At 46.2% G+C, this 26,110-nt stretch overlaps 1 protein-coding gene across 5 annotated transcripts in view; it reads right to left on the bottom strand.

Moving 5' to 3' along the window:
* Capn3 (calpain 3) overlaps nt 1-25,472 on the bottom strand; it is a 48,617-nt gene extending 23,145 nt beyond the window's left edge. For 3 of the 5 annotated variants that reach the window (XM_059261200.1, XM_059261199.1, XM_059261202.1), the window contains exons 1-3: nt 25,164-25,472; nt 2,551-2,620; nt 1,270-1,388 (exon numbers count right to left, since the gene is read on the bottom strand). In XM_059261200.1, coding sequence (XP_059117183.1) covers nt 1,270-1,388; nt 2,551-2,620; nt 25,164-25,472 — 498 coding nt within the window. Of the gene's footprint in view, nt 1-1,269; nt 1,389-2,550; nt 2,621-13,493; nt 13,743-25,163 lie in introns of those variants that run through there. The other 2 variants (XM_059261201.1, XM_059261203.1) reach the window with 1 other exon arrangement.
* Between the last annotated feature and the right edge of the window lie 638 nt (nt 25,473-26,110).

The following is a 26,110-nucleotide window of genomic DNA, read 5'->3' as shown; positions in this document are numbered from 1 at the left end:
CCAGGGGTGGGTAGATGGGCTATGTGGTGATATAATTTTCTGAAAATATCTCTTGACTCCAAAGAGACTGAACTTTTTGTGGGCCTTGCAGCCAAGTTAATAACATGCCTTGAGATCATTTAGGACTATGTACTTAACCTGCTGTCCTACTCTGTACTCAGCCTGTTTAAGTTTAACTGGCCTTTAAGAGAACAGCGTAACCAACCTCATTATGCTTTGGATTTCCCATGCAATCAGCCTTTACAACCTAAGCTAATGCATAGTTTTAATCTTAAATTATGTACTCTCCCATGCCCTGACCCAAGATTATGTATGCTGTGGAAATCATTTACCAAAAGCAGCCAACAGGTTGGAAGCAACCTTAACCGACAAATATCCCATAAATGTTGGAAGCAACGTGTTGATATAGGAGAGAAGCTTTGTGGTTTCTGAGTGCTATTCTGGGTGATTTGGGGTCAGTAAAGTAACTTCTTCCTTGTAAAAATCTGTTCAAGATTACTGCAAAGAATCTCTCATTCCTTTCCCATGCCAGGTTTTCTGTGCTATTGAATAAATACAAAGCAAAGACCTCTGTTAGAGACAGGCACAGACTCACACACACACACACACACACACACAACACACACACACACACACACACAGGCAACAGACACATACAACAGGCACAGATGAGAATAGACACAGGTATGACAGACAACACACACCATACATCAGATACCACACACAGACAACAAGGACAGACTAATCACACATACAACAGACAGACTACACCAGCCAGTGGAGCACACCTTTAATCCCAGCAGTCGGGAGGCAGAGTCAGGTGATCCCTGTGAGCTCGAGGTCAGCCTGGTCTACAGAGCAAGTTCCAGGAAAGGCTCCAAAACTACACAGAGAAACCTTGTTTCAGAAGGAGGAAGAGGAGGAAGAGAAGGAGGAGGGGGGGAGGAAAGGGGGAGGAGGAGGAAGAAGAAGGAAGAAGGAGGAGGAGGAGGAGGAGGAGGAGGAGGAGGAGAAGAAGAAGAAGAAGAAGAAAAAGAAGAAGAAGAACATGAAAAGGATACAGACAGGTCAGTAACGTAGACTGCCAACAGAACAGACGGAACACACAGGGAGAAGTGGGCTGGCTCTTGGTTAAAGCAACCCAAGAGAAAGTTACTTTGTTTTCATTCCTTAATGCAATGTGGAATATTTCCCGGCCTTCTCTGAGGTTATCTTTAATGCATCATCTGAGCCCTGGCTGTTATCTCAACCACATCCCCATTTGCCCACCTGGAAATGGAAGATCCCCGCATAGTTTTCAGTGAAACTTTGATCATGGGGTATAACTCGGAAAAGCAGCCGCTCATTCAGGGTCAGGCAGGCAATGGCTGCCAGAAACCAGCAATCCCCTGCAGGCAAACACAGATCCAGTTAGTCAGGTGGGGGCTGCCGCTCTGGGAAGAGAAGGCCCAGCCCCTGCCAGGAGTTCCCCATTGCTGAAGAATTGGATGCTCAGGCCACCCTCTGCCCTACTTCCTGTCTGCCCTCACCAGGTGTGAGCCGTGGCTAGGAGAGTGAGGAACAGGGTAACTCATTCTCTCATTCTCTCAGGACGGGATGTTTTCCTAAGGTCAATTGATACCTCCTTTTACAAAGGACACTCACATCCTTCTTGGAGACAGAGCAGTGGGTGATCATGGCTGCCCTGGGTCTTTGCGGGGTGAGCCCATTTTCCATTCTGGCATTAAGAAAAACCGTGTGTCAGAGAGCCATCAGCTAAGCAGATGTGCGTCATCTAGCTGCCCCAGGACCAGTCTACAAAGGGCACTGAGGCTGGCAAAGGAACATACCCGGCGCCCAGACAGTCCCACATCTGTCTACTCAGGACTCAGGCTAGCTGCCACCCTGCTGGTAAGGAAAGGCTGACAACTGTCTTGCCACCTCTCTCCCCGCTTTGAGTCGGCCAGCCCCTCCTTGGAAGCAGTGTCCTGGTTCAGTCTGTCCACACTCTCCAGGCAGTGTCCCTCAGGTGCTGGAAGCCCCAACACCCGTGATGTCCTCAGCCTCTCTTTCTGGAACAAACTAAGCTGATGCTTTTCAGCGGTTCTTGCCCCTTTTTTGCGGGGGAGGGGGTGTCAAGTTCTAAATTGTCTTTCAATGACTTCTCCAATTTCCCTTCTCAGAGCTTGCCCCCAGTCTGCCCCGGGGAAGATGCTTCCAGAACAAAAGGTGACAGAGAAGAAGGGCTGTGTAACAGCCACGCTGACAGACAGGCCAGCAGATCCTGGGCCTCTCCTCGTGGCAAACGCCATCTCCGTCAAAAGACTTTTAGTGTGGAGATGTCTAGTATGATGACCCAAGTTTGACCTCCAGATCCTACATAGAAGGAAAAGACTGTCCTGCACAAGTTGTTCTCTGACCTTCACAGGTGTGTGCCATGGTGTGTGGGTGTACACACACACACACACACACACACACACACACACACACACTTACCATCTTGAATAGAGGGTGCACCTGTTAACTAGCCCTGGGTCATCTGGCAGGACATGGGTGGAGGGAGTTTCCTACCTAGATCTCCTTGGCAGATGTCAGTCCTGTTGGCTCCACCAATGATAAATCGAGGATTCTCACAGATTTCCTGTGGAACAAAAAGGAAACAACCAGGAAATGCTAGTAATGGTAGGAGTTCCGGGCTGACCCGATGGCGTACTGCCCTCGCACCATGGGCTTTACACTCACTGACCCTTACACCTTCACAGCCAGCCCTGTGTGTGGAATACACACACTTCTTTTTCAAACCAGAGAGCTGAAGCTCGGAAGTTGGGTGTATTGGTGCACATCTGTAATCCCCACACTGGAGGGGCTGAGGCAGGAGCATGGCTAGCTAGTTCAAGGTCAGCCTGGGCGACATAGGGAGACCCTGCCTTAAGGTGAACAATAAACAACTGAGGATCAGAGAAAGTAAGAAAAGTGTTCCAAGGCCATCCTCTTTTCTCCCCCACTGTATACTGAATAGCATGTACCTTGAGAAGTGGGGAAAAGTGAGAGCAGAACTCTGGCTTTTGTTTTTTCAAAGCAGGGGAAAGGATGCTAGAAGAAAAAAATTCTTCCTTTCTAAGATACAGGACATAAATATTTAGAGTCAGCATCTGTCCCAGTGTCCACAGGTCTTGGCAGTCTTGGAAGCAGACAGTAAATCTGGTGAGAGCCTCACCTGCCCCCTCCCGGTTTATTGGAAGGGGCAAACCCACTCAGAGCTGCAACAGTGTCTGCTGCAGCTGCCAAGCCCACGGACTAGGTCTCGAACACACATCAGCAGCCAACAGACGGCGCTCTTGAGTTCATTCAGTGTTGGCTTTGCTTTTTTTCTTTCTTTTTTTTTTTTTTTACTTTTAACCTAATTAAAAATTCGGTGTTTTGATTTTGATGCTGTTCTTCACAGCTTCAAGAAACCTTGTTATTCCTGTGAAGTGTTCTGTGCTGGCTAGTTTTATGTCAACTGGACGCAAGCTAGAGTCATCTGAAAGGAGAGATCCTCAATTGAGAAAATGCCTCCATAAGATCTGGCTGTAGGGCATTTTCTTAATTAGTAATTAATGGGGGAGGGCCTGGCCCATTGTGGATGGTGACACCTCTGGGCTTGTGGTCCTGGGTTCTATAAGAAAGCAGGCTGAGCAAGTGAGCAAGCAGCACTCCTCCATGGCCTCTGCATCAGCTCTTGCCTGTAGGCTTGTAGGGTAAACAGGGCCAAAGAAAGAACACCCTGGCCCTGAGACCAGAGCCAAGGAAACATACCTTGTCCCTAACCAACTCAGGAATTGAAATCCCAGAGCTTGAAGTCCAGCCAATCTCTGAGCTTGTTCCAAGCTCAGTAAATGAGATCCTAGCAATTCCCATACTGAAAATCTCCACCTCGGAAAGCTCCGCCCCTAAGAAACCCTATATAAGTCCTGTACCTGTTCAGTTTGGGGCTGCCCTTTTTCCACCCTGGCACAGGCCGCCACTCTCATGGATTCCTCCCTCCCAACATATCTCTAGAGTGAGGCTTGTTGTAATGACTTTCTTTCTCCAGAGCAGAGATGTAACGGTTCTTGCTGGAGCACAGCAGACCTGCTACATTTCTGTGGAAAACTCCCTTAGCAGAGCAGACCTGTAAGAGCTCTGCAGGAGCAAGGGCAGAGCAGAACTTTTAACACTTTGGCTGAGGAAACTTTCCCTTGCTGGAGCAGAATTGTTACATTCAGGGGAAGCTGAGCAGAGCTGTAGCATTTCTCTGGAGCAGAGTGGTTGAGGTGACCACCTCACTGGGGAAACCCTCCCCTGCTGGAGCAGAGCTGTTACACTTGCATTAGGGAAACCTTTCCTGGAGCAAGGACTGTAAGGCTTTGAGGGGGTGGGGGTGGGGTGGGTAGGGGGTAGGGGGTGGGGGGATGGGAGGTGGGGATGGGACATGACACGAAGACGACGGGGGGGGGGGGGACTGTCCCCCACCAGAACAGAGCTGTAACACTTATGTTGGCATGGATACCTGTCCTTCCTCAGCTGTAGGTATTCCTTGGCTTCTGACCACAAGGATACCTTTTCCTTCATTCAGAGCTGTAACACAAGGTTCCCTGCCTGTTTGAGTTCCTGCCTTGACTTCCCTCAGTGATGGACTGTCACCTGGAATTGTAAGCTGAAATAAACCCTGTCCTCCCCAAGTTGTCTTGGTCACGGTGTTTCATCACGGCAATAGAAACCCTAACTAACATGTTCTCTGTTTTCCTTTCTTGCTATTTCCTTGTCTTTCTCCCTCCTCACAACCACACACACGTCTCCCAAGTGAGCTGAGGCCCCCACAGTCAAGGATGCCTCCTTCTTCCTACATGGGAAGCTGCATTAATCACACCAGCCCCTCCTGGTGTAGCAACACTGAATACTGCCACTGACACCAATGTTTGAAGTGTTCTGTTGGGTGAGAAGGTGTGAGGATGAAATAAACTTGGAGTATAACTATTTGAAAGCCGTTTTGATGAAAAAAAACATAGAACGTTTTAGACAATTAAAAGGTAGAGTTAAAAAACAATAAGTTTAAAAAGCAGTCTGTAAAAGTTGAAACCAAACACAAAAAGGGACTTAAGTATATAACAAGCTGATATGGCATAAACATAACATATAAATGGAGTTATTTCAAGTGACTTCAAATACAAATTTTGGTTATTTATCTCTTTGGGGATCTATCCTGAGGACAAAAATCTAAAACCATAAAGAAATAATCAGGGGCTAGAGATGTATGTGGTAGAGTGTTTGCCTGACAAGCACAAAGCTCTAAGTTGGATCCTCAGTGCTACATAAACCAAGTGTGGTGGTGAGAGCCTGTAACCCCAGAGCTCAGCAGGCAGAGGCCTGAGCAGAAGTTCAAGGTCATCCTCAGCTACATAGCAAGTGTGGTCTATGAGAAACCATGTATTTTAAGAAGACAAGGATACTAACATTATTTCAGAACTTTGACACTATATATAGGTGATAAAACAAATAAGAATTTTGATTGTTATCATTAAGAACTAAGGTTTTTTTGTTTTGTTTTGTTTCCAAGACAGGGGCTCTCTGTGTTACAGCTCTGGCTGTCCTGGAACTTGATTTGTAGACCAGGCTAGCCTTGACCTCACAGAGATCTGCCTGCCTCTGCCACCTGAGTGCTGGGATTAAAGGTGCGGACCACCACTGCCTGTCAGATTTTTTTGTTAGTATAAAAGAAAACATAGAATTATAAAGTAGGGGCTGGAGAGGTGACAGTGGCTAAGAGTACTTGTGCTCTTACAAAACAATGAAGTTCAGCTCCTAGCATACGTAGCTGGTGGCTCACAACCCCCTGTAAGACTCAGCAACACCCACATGCATGTTGGCTCACACACACACACACACACACACACACACACACACATTTCTTTTTAGAAAACTCTTGCAATGTTAAAGTTAAATTTATTAATAGTTTTTTTTATTTTCCTAAAAATAATTCCTTATTCCCATGCACTGAGAACGAACAAGGACTGGCGATGTGGTTCTGCATTAGAGGGCTTACCTAATATGTGCAAAGCCCTGGGTTTAATCCCAGTACCACCAAAATACCAAAAGCCAAGAAGCAATAACAGTAGACAGACAACAGTGATTCTGAAGAAGGTGAGCAAAGAAAAGGAACAGAACAAATACTACAAGTGGTGATTCAAAACACTTCCCCAAAAGAACAGGCTTGGCACTGTGAGCTGAAAGAGCTGGTAGGATACTAAGAATGGCAAGCCAGCGTGGCCAACAGAAAAACATTCTAGATCATCACTGGACTTAACATAGCACCTGTCCATAGCTGACGATTGAAAGGCACTTGGCACTTGGTGATGACAGTCTCTGCGGCTGAGGCAGGGGGTTGCGGGGGAACTAACAAAGACTAAGATACACAACTGTAACATGTGCAGAGGGCCTAGATCAGTCCCATGCAAGCTCTCTGGTTGGCGGTTCAGTCTCTGTGAGGTCCTATGAGACCAAGTTAATTGTTTCTGTGGGTTTTCTTGTGGTGTCCTTGGCCCCACTGGCTCCCGTTCAAAAACAATGCCGTATGCCCGAAGACTGGAGCAATGCATTTAAGATACTAAAGAGAACCAAGTGTTCGGCTGGAACCTCCAGCTCACTCAGCTGTTTGGGTGGGAGCTCCACCTCAACCCCTGGCACCCTGGCATCCCTATACCCAAAGAGTCTGGAATGTTTGGAAGGAGTCTGGTAGACGATCCACCTCGGCTCCCCTTCCCATCTCTTTCCCTAAACCGGCCCCTTCAGAGCCCACCAAACACAGCTCCTCCTCCAGAGAGTCTCAGGACAACTCCCACAGGGGATATATAAGCAGCATCCCAGGTGTCCCTGTGCTCTCTCTGAGGGGCCGGGGGAATCACCCAGGAATGTTTTACCCAATACACCAGCGCTTTTCTAATTTAGTCTGATTCGATTTGCTGCGTCAGCAGAGAGGCCTTCAGGAGGCCTAAAACTTATCACCAGCGCCATCCAGGAAGCCCTATTCCTGTCTCTCTCTCTCCAAACCCTGCCTGCTCAGAGAGCTCTGAAAGAAGGAAAGGCACCAAAAGGCCCAGCATTGCGTTCTTGGCGGCTACTGCGGCTTCCTCCCCTGAAGTTGCCAGCTGCCCAAGCCCCCACCTAAAGTGTTCAGCTTCCACCATACTTGGGCACAAACCCAGCTGGTGGCGGACACATCATTACCCGTTGCCTACAACCTATAGAGTCTCCCTGCTTTCGTTTCTGAGCGCAGCTCTGCCAGCCCCAAACTCTGGGACTGCGAGTTTCTTTGCTCAAATAAACCTGTTGTTATACTTTTCCAATTCAGCTTGATTTGGCTTACTGCGTTGGTGGAGAATTCTTATTGGGGACAGAAAACCTATTACAAAAGTGAACCAAGGATTTAGAATGAAACAAAATTCTTCTTCCAAGAGCACAGAAATAAATTAATAAATGTAATGACAAAAATTTAAAGCCCACTAAAACCAAGCAACCAAACAGAAACCCTAGCTGATGGTTAGAAGGGAGAAGGTACAACATGTAATTTATTGCCTGTCATGTTCAACACCTACTTACAGTTACTTTGCACACAGGCTGAGGATGCAGCTCAGTTGGTAGAGAGCTTACTTTGCATGCACGAAGCCCTGCATTTGATTTCCAGTTTCCCATAAACAGGGTGTAGTGTAACAAACCTGTCATCACAGCACTCGGGAGGTAGAAGCAGGAGGATGAAAAGTTCAGGTTGCCGGTTTTGCTGAAGGAGGTAGAGGCAGGAGGATTATGGTGATATTTTATTTGTACTGAAATGTGATTTTATTTGTATGTTAATAAATAAAGTTGCCTGGGGTCAGAGCTAATAGCAAGCCATAGCAAGAGCCGGGCAGTGGTAGCGCATACTTTTAATTCCGATCACATGACAGGCAGATCTCTGTGTGTTCAAAGATACCACCAGCATGGAGACACATGCCTTTAATCTCAATACCAACCATAGAAGACCTGGAGGTCTGTATAGATAGGCAGTGACGAGGAGGTCATGTGGTTGGGTTTACAACCAATGAGAAGGCAGAACAGAAAGTCAATAAAAAGACAGCTACATAGGAAGTAGGTCACTTTCTGAGGGGAAGGACGACAGTGGCAGTGAAGGGTAAGAAAGTGTTTTTAGTATCAGCTCTTAGCTACTACTCTGACCTCTTGGGCTTTTAACTCTGCATTTGGCTCTGTGTTTCTTATTTAATAAGACTTACATCTACAGAGGATCACGAGTTCAAGGCCAGCCTGGGCTACACATTTTTGGCTGGGTGGTGGTGGTGCACACCTTTAATCCCAGCACCCGGGAGGCAGAGGCAAGTGAATCTCTGTGAGTTTGAGGCCAGCCTGGTCTACAGGCACTAAAGCTACACAGAGAAACCCTGTCTCAAAAAACAAAAACAAAAAAAGTTCGAGTCATCCTTGGCAGTACAGTGAGTTTGAGGCCACTTTGGGATACATGAAACCCTTTCTCAAAAACAAAACGGGCTGGCTGGAGAGATGGCTCAGCGATTAAGAGCACTTGTTACTCTTACAGAGGACCTACATTCAGTTTTCAGCATCCACACAGTAGCTCACAGCTGTCTGTAACTCTAGATCCAGGAAATTCAGCACCCCTTGAAGGAAGGCCCTAGGTACATAAACACACATGCAGACAAACAACTCACACACATAAAATAAAACAAAATTAGATATTAAAAAAAATCAGTATAGAGTGTTGTGGGATGGTCTGTATGTCAAATGTGTTGCTCTGATTGGTCAATAAATACAACACTGATTGGCCAGTGGCCAGGCAGGAAGTATAGGCGGGACTAACAGAGAGGAGAATTGAGAGAACAGGAAGGTGAAGGGAGACACTGCCAGCCGCCGCCATGACAAGCAGCATGTGAAGATGCCAATAAGCCACGAGCCACGTGGCAAGGTATAGATTTATAGAAATGGATTAATTTAAGATGTAAGAACTAGATAGCTAGAAGCCTGAGCCATTAGGCCAAACAGTTTAAATAATATAAGCATCTGTGTGTTTATTTTATAAGTGAGCTGTTGGACTGCTGGGATTTGGCAGGACCCGGAGAGAAAACTCTCCAGCTACAATAGAGCTTCTTAAAAAAACTAAAAAGAAATTACAATATTATAGGTGTAAGAGGGAATCTAAACAAGAATATAACAGAGATTCCTGTGGTATTTGTCGTGGTACTGTTCACAATAGCTAAATTATGGAAGCAGCCTAGATGGTCAACAACAAAAGAATGTATTAAGAACATGTGGTACATATGTACAACATAATCTTTTGTTGTTGTTTTTTCCAAGACAGGGTTTCTGTGTAGCCCTGGCTGTCCTAGAACTCGCTTTGTAGACCAGGTTAGCCTCAAACTCACAGAGATCCACCTGCCTCTGCCTCCCAAGTGCTGGGATTAAAGGTATGCACTACCACGCTCAGCTGTACAACAGAATCTTATTCAACAGAAAAAAAGAATAAAATTTGGGCCAGTGAGAATGCTCAGCAGGTGAAGGCAATCCCTGTCCAGCCTGATGAATTGAGCTTAATACCTAGAACCCACATGGTGAAAGGAAAGAATCTCTCCTATGAGTTGCCCTTTGACCTCCACACAGATATCGTGGCACACGCCTCCATATAGATATACTTATTTATTATATATACTTATAAATATATATATTAAATTTTTTAAAGAATGAGATTATGTCATTTGCAGGAAAATAGAACTGGAGAACATCATGCCAAACAAAGTAAGATAGAACTAAAAAAACACAAGTCTTGCATGTTTTCTCTCAAATGGAAAATCTAGGTTTAAAAGACAGGATGGGGGATTGTGTTTCTCGGTTGGCAGAAGGTTTGCACAGCATACAGGAAGCCCTAGGTTCCCCCCAGTGGTGTATAAACTGGATGTGATGGTCCAGTAAATCTTCAAAATAAATAAGTGCGTTTATACAAGAGAACTGGTGAATGATGGAGCCTTTCCCTGGGCTCTGCCGGCCTCCTCCAAACCACCAAGTGTCTTCCCACATGGGGAAGCCCGAAGAACAAAAGCCTTGCTGTCACAACAACTGTGGTATATAGATAACAGATAAGCAAGGTCCTTTCAGTTAGTTACTACTCATCAAAACTAATAAAGGTTCTTGAAAAAGTTAAAAAAAAAGATGAAAGTAGGAAGGTGAGAGAGGCATGGAGGTGCATGTCTCCAGTCCCAGTACCTGGGTAAGTGGAGGCAGAGGGTGAGGAGCTAGGGTTGTTTTTGGCTACGTACCAAGTTTAAGACCGGCCTGGGCTCCATGAGATCTGTCTCAAAAAGCCAAAAAAAAATTTTTTAAAGTTTTGTTCTTTTTGTTTATTTTGTTTGTTTGTTTGTTTGTTTGTTTTGAGGCAGGGTTTCTTTGTATAGCCCTGGCTGTCCTGGAACTCATTGTGTAGACCAGACTGGCCTCAAACTCAGAGATTTGCCTGCCTCTGCTTCCAGAGTGCTGGGATCAAAGGTGTGTGCCACCATGGTCTGGCATGTAAGTTTTAAAAAGAAAAGAAAGTACAAGGGCAATTATATGGGAAGAGGGGGGATAGCCGTGGGAGTGGGGAGAGAAAAACAAGAAAGTAACAGGGATAAATATGAGCCAAGTGAAATATATACATTATAAAAATTCATCTTTTCAGTGTGTGCACATGGAGACTAGAGGTCAACCTTGGGTGTCATACCCCAAGTTCTCTCCATCGTGGTTTTCGAGGCCGAGTCTCTTACTGACCTGGAACTCACGGAGTACACTAGGCTGACTGGCCAGCCAGTCTCAGGGATCCACTCATTCTGCTTCCCCAGTGCTGGGATTAGAAGTATTTCCCACCACATCAGGATTTTAAACATAAGTTCTGGGGATTGATTTCAGGTCATCATGGTTGTACATCAAACACAGTACCGACCAAGCGATCTCCTCAGCCCTCACTTTGGTTTTGATACTTGACCGGTGCATACACACTGTCTCCAGTATGGCTGACTCTAAGATTGGAGCAAGAATTATACCAGATAAACCTAGGGCATCTTGTAATGGTTCAAAACCAGAATGTTCTCAAGAAGATTTGAAAACCAACCAACCAACCCAGGGCTTTGGGTATATAGATGTAGGAGCCAACTGAGAACTTCCACTGACTGTAGTTGGAATGACGGGGAACGAACGGCACAATAACTCAAAATGAAAGACAAATATGCACGAGTCCATATTGTTATAAATGGCTGCACACAGACACACATGGGGAGAACACAGGCCACACTCTCATGCAGAGTTATCATCCATAATTTTTGAGACACTTGGCATTCAAAGCAGTGGAACATAACTTTCCATTCTTTAAGTGTGGGCATATGCTTAGGCACTAGCTTCTGAAAAGAAAAGGAGGGGAAAAGAAACTTCACAGTACAGAAACTAGACGGACATGCAGCCTGGCTATCAAGGTCAACATCGTAGTGAAGAGGCGTGTTTACAGTCTGTGCCCTCAATACGTGTTGTGATGAGAAGGTACTTGACCTCTGTGGTCAGCCTCCTCCAAACACATAAGCCCAGGGCTGGAGAGATGGTGCAGTGGTTAAACGTACTTGCTGTTCTTGCAGAGGACCCTGGTTCATGAAGTTCCCAGTATTCACATGGCAACTCACAATGGTCTGTAGCTCCAATTAATGAGGGCTTTAGTGCTCTCTTCTGGCCTCCAGGAGTACTGCACACATGTGAGGTACATACATGTGTGCAAGCAAAACACTCATACACATAAAATTAAAATAAAAAATTTAAAAATAAACAAACAAATATGTAAACCCAGTCTAGTCAGGAAAAAAAGTAAAGACAGATGCCAACTGAGAGGCATTTTACAAAATACCTCACTAGTGCTCTGTGAAACTGTGCAGCAAGCACATCAGGAACAAGGAGAACCTGAGAGGGGAGGCTGAGGAGACACGACACCTAAGTGAATGTGGAAGGGAGGAGTCTTGGAACATAAAAAGACAATAGGCAAACCCTAAGGAAAGAAAGTGTGGATGTCATTTTCAATAATACATCAATATTTGTTATTGATAGAAAATGGGCCGTGTCATGATGATATAACCAGGAAAACTGGACTGAGTTCAGCCATTCTCCCTCATCTTGGGGGTAGATCCCAGGACCCCCAGAAATCTGAAACTATGGCTAGGTCCATTGAGCACGTATATTAGACTCTTTCCTATACACACACTGAGGATAGTTTAACTTATTAATTAGGCAATGAGAGATGAGTAATACTACAGTAAAATAGAACAATTAAAACAATATGCAATAATGGAGGTTGTTTAAGACTTCTGAATTATTTCAAGAATATTCCATTTAGTAATTTTGTGCCACAGTTGACCACAGGTAGCTAAAACTTCAGAGAGTAAAGCCACAGAGAAGAGGGTCCACACGTGGGAATCATGCTAGATTTACAATCTTTATGTAAACCTGTACTTGTAAAATTAGAGATTGAGGGCTGGAGAGATGGTTCAGTGGTTAAGAGCACGCACTGCTCTTCCTGAGGATCTGAGTTTGGCTCCCAGCATCCACATCAGGTGGCTTAGAACTGCCTGTAACCCCAGCTCCAGGGGCATCTGACACCTCAGACAGACGTGGGCACTTGCGTTCATGTGCCATGTGCATATATCCCCAGACACACGCATACACATAATTAATATAATAAAAATTTTAAATATTTAGAAAAAACACCAAAAGTAAAATTAGAAGTTTAATTAAAATTTAAAAAAGAAATTTAACTCATCAAAAATTTGCATATATGCTAATGAATCTGCCTTACAGATCTTCTGGATTAGCACACACACTCCTTGCCAGCTCCAGATGCAGCAGACTCTTTGGCTATGGGCACCTCCTTGCAGAAGAAGGGCTTTGCCCCTCAGGCTTCTAAGCGCTTTGATCTACTTCCGCTGACATGCAAGGGCTCCTAGGATGTCCCTTGATAGGGCAGCCTGGATCAACTGCTTCACCCAGGGAGAAGTCTGGCTGGTCAGTGTGTACCTTAAACAGTCTTGACACCATGCTAATGAGCTAGCTTAGGCTAGAAGGTTAAGGCTCATCCTCCAGCCTCCTAATTTTTACCTGTTCGCCCTTTCTGTGGACCCTGAAACTTCAAGCTGCTGTTCTCTTCACCACTCCGCTCTCCCCTGCCCTCCCCCTCTCAGGAAGAGCTGAGCTAACCTTATAACCTTATAATCTTACGGAGATTTAAGTCAATGCATTAGCACTCTTAAAATATTTATAATCTTTAGTCTCTAGAGGAAGAAGTTAGGCTGTGGCACATGGGTAAGGAGAACCCTAAGAAGCTACTTGCTCAGAGTTGGAGAGAACCCATGGCCTCAGGCTCTGACCACTGACCACTTCACTCCCTGCTCCCCAACAGCTGTCTGCAGCTTCTATGCCCCCTTTATCCCTACCTTTGGCCTCTTCCATGTGATGGCCTTCATCTTGGCTTTCTGGCTCAGCTCATGTGAGCCCAGGGCCTGCACCCCTGCTGGGAAGACGCGGTCTTCAAAGAGGCTCTTCTGAGCCAGACAGCGTTGTTTGAGAACGACAAAATCCTGCCCCTCAAACTTGAGAGGCTGTGAGACAGTGCCCTCTCCATTTCTCCGGTCCCTCTCCCGGATCACCCTGTCACAGAAGAATCCCGGCAGCAGGTAGGGCATGATGACCAGGAGTGGACCGGGCCTTCGCTGCGGCCTCTCTCCTGCTGCACCCTCAGCCCCGGCCTAATCCTCTGGTGAATGGCCCGGAGTCTATATAGCTCCTCCACCCTCAGCAGCTTGATGCAAATGAACACAGTCCAGAGAAAGGCTGTGTTCAGAGTCAGCAGCTTTGGCTAGAGGCCCCTGAGCCCTTGGTCTAGGGGCAACACATGCAAGTCAGAGAGGGAGCCAGGGAGGGGAGAGAGCAAGCCAGAAATGGCTGGGGGGGGACAGACAACAATGGCTTGTAGACCTTTAGGGCACCTCGAACAGCCTTGCTGGGACTCTTGCTTTAAAAAGAGAAAATATAGTTTCAGAGGGCTCCCCCTGCCTCAGCAAAAGGCATTCATGCCTTTGACACTGGCCGTCAATGGGATATAGCATGGGGCCTTCTAAACATGCTGTATACACTAATCCTATACAGGCTGCTGAATGCATAGGAGGGGTCTGCTCCAAGCCTTTGTCCGAGGGTAATGAAGCCTCATTCTCCTGATGTTCCTGCCCCACCCCCTGCAGACCTTGACTGGTCTAATAGGGGCTCTGATCTATGAGGATGCAGAGGGCAAGTATCTGGACCTTACAGCAAAGGAGCCTTTACAGTTGACCCCAGGATGGATACAACACATCTATTGCTCTACATTTTGCCCCTCTGGGTGCAAACCTCTGGAAGTGTGGTTGTTGGGAGAGGCAAAGAAATGTGGGTTGGCGCTCTTTCTGTTGTTTTATGTTTCGTTTTGACTGTGAGATGGGGTCTTATGTTGCCCAGGCTGGCCTCAAACTTCCTATGTAGCTTAGGATGACCTTTAATGTCTCATCCTCCTGTCTCCACCTCCCCAGTGCTGAAAGCACAGGCATGGACCATTACACCTGGTTTGTGTGGTGCTTGGGATCAAACCCAGGACCTCATGCATTCTAAGAGAGCTCTTTACCTACTGAGCTACGTCCCAGCCTATATGTGCTAGAGAACTATTGCTAAGAATGCTTGGCTTTCCCACACTGTCATTGTGTTTGCACAGAGAGCTGAAGAAAGTGGGGCGGTAGGACTGGCCGGCTGCACTCTAGAAGGTGTCCAGTCATCCCACAAGCTCACTGGCCTCCATCTACCCTGTACATCTCAAAGTGTACTCTTTGAACTTCAGTCATCCATGCAACACCCATGTAAAATGCAGCTTTCCAGTGGGTGTGATAGTACACACCTATAATCTCAGCACTTGAGAAGTTGAGGCAGGAGGATTTCTTCGAGTTACAGGCCAGCCCGGTCAACATGGAGAGTTTTAGGCCAGCATTAATTACAGAGTAAGACTGTAACAAAAGGAAACTAAACAAGCAAAAACAGAATAAAATTTAAAAACTAATAAATAAATAACATCCAGGCTTTTAAGGCCTAGTCTCAGGATTCAAATATCCCTAAGTTGAGGGCTGCGTCTCTGCATTTATTTATTATTCTCTCTGTATATTATTTATTCTTTCTGTCTGTCTGTCTCTCATTTCTCTCTCTCTCTCTCTCTCTCTCTCTCTCTCTCTCTCTCTCTCGTGTGTGTGAATTTGAGTGTGAGTGAATGTGTGGGTGTGTATGTATGTGAGTCTGAGTCTGAGTGAATGTGTGGGTGTGTATGTGAGTCTGAGTGTAAGTGAATGTGTGGGTGTGTATGTGAGTCTGAGTGTAAGTGAATGTGTGGGTGTGTATGTGAGTCTGAGTGTAAGTGAATGTGTGGGTGTGTATGTATGTGAGTCTGAGTATGAGTGAATGTGTGGGTGTGTATGTGAGTCTGCGTGTGAGTGTGTGAGTGTGTATGTGTGTGCTTTCAGGAGGCCAGAGGTGATGTTCCTCAGGTTCTGCCCATCTCGTTTTCTGAGACAGAGCTGGGGCTCACAAGTGTAGGAGCCAGCTTAGGCTGCAACTCTCATTTGCTTTGGGTTATGCGCTCCCCGTCCTTGTAGTAATGCATTTGTCAACCTAATTCTTTCACCAGCTAACACTATTGCACACACACACCTCTTTCCAAACAATGCACCTAGCCACCCCAGAACCCCCCAGACCTCAACCTGCACTGGGCTACACACACTCCCATCTTTGAACAAGTCTTCCCCACCCCTGGTAACAATCAAACAGCAGTGTCTTTCTTCTTTCTCTCTCTCTTCCTTCCTTCCTTCCTTCCTTCCTTCCTTCCTTCCTTCCTTCCTTCTTTCCTTTCTTTCTTTCTTTCTTTCTTTCTTTCTTTCTTTCTTTCTTTCTTTCTTTCTTTCTTTCTCTCTTTCTCTCTTTCTTTCTTTCTTTTTTTGCGAGGGTGAGTGGGGGCAGTAACCAGCTTCAAACAAGGCTTTAGACTTTCCCAAGTGCCAACAATGGGTGAATTAAGAAAAAGTAAGGAAGTATTTCAACATTCTTACTCTATCATTTATCAGGCACCAGTTATTACAATTTACAAATGCTGAACAAAATCAGTAAATAAAAATAAAGCCTATGAATATGTAAACATTTTAGACACTGCTAAAAATGGAAATCTTCATGGACTCTAGAACCTTCTGCTGCAACCAAGAAAGCATTATTTTATAAGCTTTCATTCAGGTAAGGACCTTATTGGCCTGCTACAAACCCCAATCCAGGGTTTAAAGGGGTGGGTGGACCGTAGATACGTAAAGCCCCACCCATATACAGAAAGGCCACAGCATATTTGGGCCTATGATCCCTAAATTAAGGAGCATCTAACTAAAAGGTTATGGAAACAGCCTAATGCCAAGTGTTCACCAAACCCAAATGTTCTCTAAGGTCCAGAGATCAGGCGTCTATATGGAAAGTATTTCTTTTTACACAAGTGATTCCTTTTTGCTTTGGAGAGAGGGTCTCCCATGGAGCACAGGCTTTTCTCAAACTCAGTGATCTTGCTTGGCCTTGATGAGGAGATCACAATGGTGTGTTACCTGCCCCAACTTACCACTTTCCTGAAATAAGTCAGTTTCTATTTATCATTTATTTATTTATTTATTTATTTATTTATTTATTTATTTATTTATTTATTTATTGGTTTTTTGAGACAGGGTTTCTCTGCGTAGCTTTGCACCTTTCCCAGAACTCACTTGGTAGCCCAGGCTGGCCTCGAACTCACAGAGTTCCGCCTGGCTCTGCTTCCCGAGTGCTGGGATTAACGGCGTGTGCCACCACCACCCGGCTGCGGTTTCTAACTAATGTATCAAAGAATAGAAGGGCCAATCTGGCCTGAACTGGCTTTGGGTACATGCTCAGTCATACAAAACTGAGTCCTCTAGTAACTTTTCAGGGACAGTAACTTACTGTCTTATGCCTTTGCATAGTTGGGTGTGCCTATGATCAATGCCAGTTGCATTATGGGAAGGGACATGCACAGTAGGAAAAAATGAATGTATGGCCTAATCTATCAATCAAAATAAAGAACTGCCCAAACTACTCCCCTTACCAATCAACTCCTCCTTCTCTTGAATACCATAAAAGGAAGCTCCAAACCTGAATTGGGCCCTTGAGCACTCTGACTTATATGGCTAACTGTCCATCTTGGCATTATATCTCCCTCTGAGTCCTAGGATTACAGGTTCATACCACCATAACTGACTAGAGATTGAATTTAAAAAATTTAAGTTTATTTATTTTAATGTGTACGAGTATTTTGGGTGTTCTGTATTCACTACATTCACTACATGTATGCAGTGCCTAAGAAGGCCAGAAGAAGGCAATGGATCCCTTGGGACTAGAGCTACACACAATTGTGAGCCGCTATACCAGTGTTGGGATTCGAACCCTGGTTCTCTAATAGAGCAGCCAGTGCCCTTAACTGCTAAGCCGTCTCTCCAGCCTGGAGATAGGATTTTTATTTATTTTTAAGTTTTAGATAGTTTTAAGGTATCAGAACACAGGAATGATGAAATAGAAAGAGTAAGAATATATTTTACATAAACGCTTGCTCCAAATGCTTATGCGCCTACATTAATGTCTAACAAAATAGATTTCTTTAAGCAAAAAAGCAAAATTTTCATATAAAGTTACCACAAATTCCTAGAAAAATAAAAATTAGCACTGATTTACAAAGAAAAAACAATTTCACATGATCCCATGGTTCTCAAAGCAGTTGCATCTGTAGATAAAAATTTTCCTTTAGAGGAAACAGCAACAAGAGTTATTTAAGAAGCATCAAGTTTTGATCTGATACAATCTCAGAGAACGGAGGAAAGTCCAGTGCCCAACCACTAACAAAGCCAGTGTAGCAGACACTAAATTGGAGAGGAAATGATAAGCTTGCCTCACCAGTGACCACAAATGCCAGGTGACGTATTAAAGATCACAAAACAGTGGGCTAGAGAGATGGCTCAGCAGGTGGATGGTCTGAGTTTGATTCCTGGGACCTCGGCACATGTGCCATGGTGCATGTGTACACCACAGATAGATAAATAAAATTTAAAAATGAAAATGAAGACATGTTATGAGAGCAAAAGACGTTAGCGGGTGTTGAAATAACGATGGTTAGGAATACATGAAAGGGGCCAGTGAGACAGTCAGTGGTGGAGGAACTAACTACCCGAGCCTGATGACCCGGGTTCAAACCCTGGAACTCAGGTAAAGGTGGAAGGAGAGAACCAACTCCACAAAACTGTCCTCCGACACACACGTGTCAAGGCACTCACACACAAATCATGCACAGACACACATAAAAATGATAATAAATAAGACCTGGTAGTCCACACCTTTAATTCCAGCATTCAAGCAAAGGCAAGCAAATCTCTGTGAGTTCCAGGCCAGCCAGGGCTACACAGGGAGGGAGACTCTGCCTTAAAAATCAGGAGGAGGAGGAAGAAAAAAATAATTTTTAAAAGAAAACCACAAACGTACAAAAAGGATGCTGTGGCTATTTATATGAGAAGTTCACCTTTTCGTGGTTTCTCCGTCATTTCTGTCCCTGCCCTTCCCATTTCCAACATTATCCTGCCAAGTCATTTCAACTTATTCACCGTGGTCCCTAGAGCTCTGTCCCCATCAGGACCCCCAGGAGGAGCTGCTGTTTTGAAGGAGGCAGTTCTAACAGTTATTTCTAGGACCTCTGCTTTCACCAAGATGTTGCAGCCTCCTCTACCCTCTGCTACCCCAGTAGGAGCTACTGTGATTCTCTGCAGAGCTGCTGGACGCTGGGCAGCCGGATGCTGAGCAGCTGGACGCTGGGCAGCCAGACGCTGGGGTTGGACCAGACAGCTCACCATTTGGTAACTGCATTTCAGTTACCAACACCACCACTCACTGCCTGTGCTACGTGTGTATGGGATTCAGTATCCTGCTTCGTCCTTCAGCAACTCTGTGAGCTGGAGTTTTCATTTGCTTTTTAAGGATGAGGAAGCTGAGACATAGGACTAGTCAGTCACATGGTTAAGTGGTGGACAAGGCTTCCGGTTTGTCTGGTTTCGAAGCCTGTGTCCTAGGCTGCCCCGTTAGTGACAATTATTGCCTTACTGTGAGCGCCTAGGACTTTAGGGATGTCACCCCAGAGTAGTGTTAAATTGATAGTTGTACTTAGCGCCTTTATGGAAAAGGAAAGAGAAGCTTGGACTGTTTCCTGACTCGATGCTAGTGGTAGAGCCAGGCTTCCCACCAGGTCTGCTTGTTCAAATCCTGTCTCAAACTACTGTGTACAGTGGCCAAGTTCTTCCTTTCTGTGGCTAGTGCAGCGGTCCAACTTCCCTTCCAACTGTCTCACAGAAGATGGCAGAGAGACCTCTTGCCAACCTAGCTTCACTGAGAAGATAATTCCCCTAGGAATTGAGCTGTGAAGTTACAGCCAAGTCCTAGGCTGGGACTGGGTGTCCCTTCATACAGACTAGATTCTTCTGGAGTCTAGCTGTCTCCAAATCTGCTCACAATCACATGGGATAGTTATTTGGTACCAGCCTTGTGTTTCTTTATTTTAGAATTGAGTGATTCTGGTTAAGTGACCCCAGGCTGGGAAGACGCTCAGGTTATAGAGTTCCTTTTAGAGATTTCGGGGCACCAGAAGAGCCCATAAGTGCTGGAGGCCTTCTGGAATCAGCAGAAAGCCCTTTTTTAAGGGTGCTGATGTGTAGGCCAGTGTTTTACCTCAATTAGGAATCAGTGTCTGGTGGCTCGAGGTTTTTCCGAGCTCTGGGCAAGTCCACAAACACCCACAGAAGCACAACATTGATTTGAAGTTACCAATGAATTTAACTGAGTAGGAGAATAACAAATATAGGACCTGCAGACAGTGAGGCTGTGTAGATGATGGTATAGATATGCCCTGTGCGGGTAAAGCCCCTGACTTAGGGTTCTGTGACTAAAGCAGACAGAGGCAGGGTGACAAGAACAGGGGGCCCTGCATGGAGGACACCGGTGGACTCCTTCCCCATTGTCTGGTTGCAGCCAGACGACTTCCAGCTAGAAATGAAGAGCTCTCCAACAGCAGAAATCAGGGCATGTAGCTTATGGAAAGAGAGATCCTTTGCCCTTCAAGATCTTCATGTCGAGCCGGGTGGTGGTGGCACACGCCTTTAATCCCAGCACTCGGGAGGCAGAGGCAGAAGGATCTCTGTGAGTTTGAGGCCAGCCTGGTCTCCAAAAGGAGTTCCAGGAAAGGCGCAAAGCTACACAGAGAATTCCTGTCTCGAAAAAACCAAAAAAAAAAAAAAAAATCTTCATGTCGGGAGGAGAGCCAACTACCTCAGAATGTTGAAAGCGGTTCTTCAACGTTTTGCTCCTGGATCTCTGGGGAGTGATTATTGGTTTTCACGCTATGCTCCTGGCGTTCAGGAGTAACAAGAATGCTTCCCCAGTGCTAGTGGCATTAGGGCATCCTTGGAGACCTAACCCACAGCCTCTGAGCAGCAGGGCCTCCTCCTCAGTCTCCCCCACCCCAGAGCTCAGGGAGTCCGTTTCCCTTGCTTTTGCTCTTCTCTCTCCACACTCCTGTGCCTTCTCCATCAGCTTCTGGGCATGGTGGCTCAGTGACAGCACTTCAAGTCAAGACGCAGGGCAAGTCTGCCCTTTTCCCGAAAGGTTACTTGTCTCGGGTATTTCCCAGCTTCAGAGAGTGTTAGGTCATAGAGAATGCCAGGAGCTCTGTGTGTGTGTGTGTGTGTGTGTGTGTGTGTGTGTGTGTGTGTGTGTGTACCTCAGGCTTCTCCTAGTCCACCTCCATGTCATTCTAGCTTTTATTATTGTTATATATCAACCAGCAGATCTTTTCTTTTTATTTCCTTTTTCTCCCTAGAAAACAATCATGTTGGCACACGCCTTTAATCCCAGCACTCGGGAGGCAGAGGCAGGTGGATCTCTGAGTCCGAGGCCAGCCTGGTCTACAGAGTGAGTTTCAGGACAGCCAGGGCTACACAGAGAAACCCTGTATCAAAAAACGAACCAACCATCCATCCAACCAACTGACCAAACAAAAACAATCATGTTCACCCCCTATAGGCAAAGTAATCTATTGTTTTATTGTTGCTAATTTGTTTATATCTTTAAGTGACAAGGTCCTCATATTGCCCAAGCTGACCTTAAACTTGACAGTGTCAGCAATCCTCCTGCCTCAGCTTCCCCCGAAGCTAGGACTACAGGCAGGTACCAACATGCCTGGCTCAAGTACTCTATGTAATTACAATGCAGGCTGGAGAGATGGCTCATAGGCTAAAGAGTACATATTGCTTTTGCAAAGGACCTGAGTCCAGTTCCCAGCATCCATATCAGGCTGCTCACAACAGCCTAAAAGTCCAGTTCCAGCTACTCTCTTCTGGCCTCTGCAGGTACCTGTAATTATGGGAGTCTCTCTCTCTCTCTCTCTCTCTCTCTCTCTCTCTCTCTCTCTCTCTCTCTCCATCTGTTTTTCCTCCTGACAGAAAGTTTCTACCATGTTAGGGATTCAGAGAGGAAGTATATTTGCTAAAGATGTGCAAAGAACCCGACAGAACTCCTGACACACAGATCTGTTGTTTCGTATTTTTGTTGTATTTTTGTTGCTGTTTGTATTCCTGGAGTAACTCTCAGGACTGGGGATACGTTACTTCTGCCTGGATAGTGAAGATCCCGGAAGAGGCACACAGACCAGGTCCCACAGACAGCAGCAAAATCCAACCAAGGTGGCTGGCTTCACGCTGGTAGGAAGCATGGAGGAAGGGAGACCTGTGGGCTGGGGATGTCAGGTGTGGGATGGAAGTGGGCAAGGGGTGTCTGATTTGCCTCTTTTTTCCACCCTGTGAAATATTTTCCCTCATATTTCTCAATTTCCCCCACAGCTCTGAAACCATAACGCATCTTACACTGTCAAGCCTCCTGTGGACACCAAGATCAAGCAAGTGCTAGCATGAAAATCTCAACTTGGGTGAAATATGGTTGGTGATGAATGGCACTTTGAGAAACTCACCTCAACATCACCCTTAGAGTCTAACTCAAGAAATTCCCAGTGATGGTAACGAGCAATAGGTCAACTGATGGAGGTACTGAGGGGCTTCTGTCTGAATGGCAGTTTTCTTCAGGTCCAGGTGTTGGCAGCTAGGGAACTAGCTGGGCCAAGGAGTGGTTAGACAGCTGGGCAAAGCACAGCTGGATATGGGGTTATAACAGTAACAGCAGGCAGGGGAGGGCATATCCCAGCAAAATGAAGTCCTCATCTAGTGTTTCCTCATAGAATGTGGTCCCTTTCTCATACTCTTAGGCCTGACAGAGGTCACTATGTCCAAGGAGAGTGGATGTTTTCAAGAATGGCTTTACATTTCAGACAATTCTGGAGTCATCTCCGTTTTCTCATTTCATTTGTGTGACCCATACATAAATAACCCTTTGTACTTTCTGGACCATAAATATGTAAAGTGAAGTGCTTGGATAACACTTCCCTCACCCATTCCAACTGCGCATCTCTAAACCCATTTTATAATTTATGTTAATATAGGACATATTCCTTGATCTTTGATTTTACATGTACATATGTACGTGTGTCTGAGCATATGTATGTGTACCGCCTGTGTGCTGGAGCCTGCAGAGATCACAAGAGGCATCAGATCCCTGGGAACTGGGAAAACTATAGTTGTGAGCCACCCCCTGGAGGTGCTGGGAACCACAGGAGCCATCTCCCAGCCCCCTAGGCCCTGATCTGAACCATGGGAGGATACACAGGCATTTCAACCAAGGTGGTTTGAAAATTCACAATCTTTGTTGTTGGTGTTGGCGGTAGGGGCCCAATCTCAAACAGCCAGTTAGGTCTCTTGGAGCACACTGGTTCATATGTGCCGACAGGACAGTGTATACATGGGACCGCTGTCACTCCCAGAGCATCGCAGGCCCTTTATACGTGTACAAATCTAGCTTTTAAGGTCAAAGCTATTAGTGACTTCAGGAAGGACAGTGTGTGTAGCTTTTGCTCCCTTGCCTTTTGAACAGTATCGGACTAGGCTCTTAAGGCCTCTACTTCGGAAAGCAGGGCTGTCCTGGGTCTGACCCTTAGATGTGGGTTTTTATTCACTAACATCATTTGTGTACTGTTGTACTCGGTATATGTGCCAGGTCTACAAATAACCATGAACAGACCCTGCTCTTAACACCAGGAGAGGAGAGAAAGCTTGAAGGAAGTGCCACTTGAGCAGGTATTCAGTGAAAGCAAGGAGGACTCAACCAGCCAAACCCTGCAAGGGCACTGCAGCCAGATGTTCAAATATGCAGGGAAGGCAAGGAGGACTCAACCAGCCAAACCCTGGAAGGGCACTGCAGCCAGGTGTTCAGATATGCAGTGAAGGCAAGGAGGACTCAGTCAGCCAAACCCTGGAAGGGCACTGCAGCCAGATGTTCAGATATGCAGGGAAGGCAAGGAGGACTCAACCAGCCAAACCCTGGAAGGGCACTGCAGCCAGATGTTCAGATATGCAGTGAAAGCAAGGAGGACTCAACCGGCCAAACCCTGGAAGGGCACTGCAGCCAGATGTTCAGCTGCAGCATCAAGCTTGGGGGAAGAGGGTGAAGGTGAGGCCAGCAGGGCTAGCCTGGGAAGGGCTGAGGCTCAGCTAAGACTTATGCTGCAGGCAGCGGGGGCTGAGCTGGGGTGTGGCATGTCTAAGCACATCAGGTTGCCCACCCCCGTGGATGGGACCTGAGACCTCACACACACAGGGTGTGTGCTGAGCTACACCTGGCCCACAGCAGCATTCTCTTCTAAACTGAGGACATTCATGACAGCCATGGTGGGCCTTACCAAAGAACAGCAGCGGAGGAGAGGGGCCCAGTGACAATTCTGGTTAGTAAATAGAGACAAAACATGGCCAGGGAATCCTGCCAAGAGCCTAACATTTCTTCTTCGTGGAAAGTTTCTCTCCCCAGACATGTCCTGCTCTCTTTGATCCCATCCACTCTGGACACTGAGTCCTGACAGTCACTCTAACTCAATGCCCATCCCCCCAAGACTCCAGGCTTCACGACAGTATGTTCTCTCTCCTACTCATGACACTCTTAGTAACTTGCTCAGTATGTGAAGCTAGCAGATGTGCAATAAACATTTCTATCTCTCTCTTTGTGATTACCTTTTCTCTCCTCTCCATTTATCTATCTTCCTATCTATCTTTCTATCTATCTATCTATCTATCTATCTATCTATCTATCTATCTATCTATCTTTTTAGCAGTACCCAGGATAGGACATGGGGCCTCAGACATATTAAACAACACTCTATCACTGACCTCTATACCTAGCTCCAGATTATTTCGTGACTATGTTTCTTGTATCAAATACAAGAGTCACACTGAAAGCATGATCAGAGAAAGGAGCCAGGGGAACATAATTTTCCCTCTGGTGGATCCCTGTAGGTGAAAGCCTGAGGCTAGCGAGCAGGGTTTCACCCAGGACCTATCATGTGCCGGGTCTGTTTCACGCTGGGCCTTGACTTCCTAATCTATGCAGTGAGGTAAAAAGACAAAAACTCTTCTAAGCCCAGGATTCTATGTTTGAAAAGGTAGTCTTTGCCTCATTCCTCTTTTCCTGGCTTCAGAAATCCACAGTCCCTGGCAAACTGAAGGACAACATCTCATGATTTTAGCCTGAGAAATGGAAGCAGTCTCAATATATTTAGGCAGAGGAGGTATTTCCAGACGTTCTGGAACTGGTTCTGGGGGAGGGATGGCCATTCTGTTGATGAATTGGGGATCTGGTTGCTTTCATGAAAAGCAGAAAGAGAGAAAGTGGGAGAGAAGCTGCCCTGCCTGCCGTCTCTTGGACTTGACCCTGTCCTTCTCTTCCCACACTTGCAGCCAGAGCCGTAGGCCCCTGCCAGGATCCTTCCCCCTGTGCCCATGTGCCCAGCTGTGCTCGGGGAGGTGCTGAGTGGGAGGACTTTTCTGAGGGCAAACTTCAGCCAGCTCCAAAGCCAGTAGACTACTCACCGGAGGTCTCTTCCAGACGAACTGGATGGGGAACTTCTGGCTATAAAAGAGAGAGGTCTCGTCTGGCGGGAACTCCGGATCCAGATAAAGAACTTTCTTCTCCAGGCACTTCTTGTGGAGCTGCTCAAACGTCTTCTCCTTCACTCCGATAATTGGAAAATTGCGGCTGATGATGGCTGAATAGATGCCACCTGGGTGTCCACCTCCGGCCTCGGTGGTCTTGCCTTGGGCCGGGTGAGGACCAGGCCCTGGGGACCTGGGCTCAGCCCCTGTCCTCGGGGCCACAGTTGCACTAATGACGGTCGGCATGGCAGGCAAGTTTGGAAAGAAGATGTTTGTAAGAAAACAAGACCCAGGCACCTTCAAGGAAAGGAAGCAATTACAAAGGCGGAAATCGAAGCGATCCCTTCGTCGGAGAGACAAATGGCCACATTCTCTTCAGAGTTCAAATCCTATCAGCAAGTCGGCTGGCTTATGACCAGCTTAAAGAGCTGAGCTGTGATCCCGGAGCCATAGGTGTTCCCGAGGAAGAGGCATTGAAAGATTTTGAAGCAGTTTCTACCTGGGGGCTTCTACCAGCAGCATGCTTGCCAGAGGGAGAGAAAGAGAATGAGGCTTGGGTTTCAGTGGCCTGAAGAAGCTTAAGCCAGGAAAACTAAAAATAGACGTGAAGTGAGATGGTGAGCATGAAAGGCAGAGGCCAGTGTGCGGCTAGACCGAGTGGTAGAGAAGGACCTAGCTGGGTATTTCTACATTGACACTAAGAACTCCTGTTGTCAAGAAATGGGAGTATCTGGGACAGGCGACCACCAGAAATCAGCAAAGTGTGTTAGGAACTAGGCAGCCATACAGGCTACGGAAGCAGTGGTCACCAGGAGCACAGAAAGCAGGGTTTGAACAGCTAGCTGGAATCCAAGCCACGAGAGTTCTGGGGGCATACTCCATGT

Source organism: Peromyscus eremicus, chromosome 4, assembly GCF_949786415.1.
Source record: "Peromyscus eremicus chromosome 4, PerEre_H2_v1, whole genome shotgun sequence".
Taxonomy (NCBI): Eukaryota; Metazoa; Chordata; class Mammalia; order Rodentia; family Cricetidae; genus Peromyscus; species Peromyscus eremicus.
The sequence above is the reverse complement of the archived record's forward strand: the minus strand, read 5'-3'. Positions and strand labels throughout refer to the sequence as shown.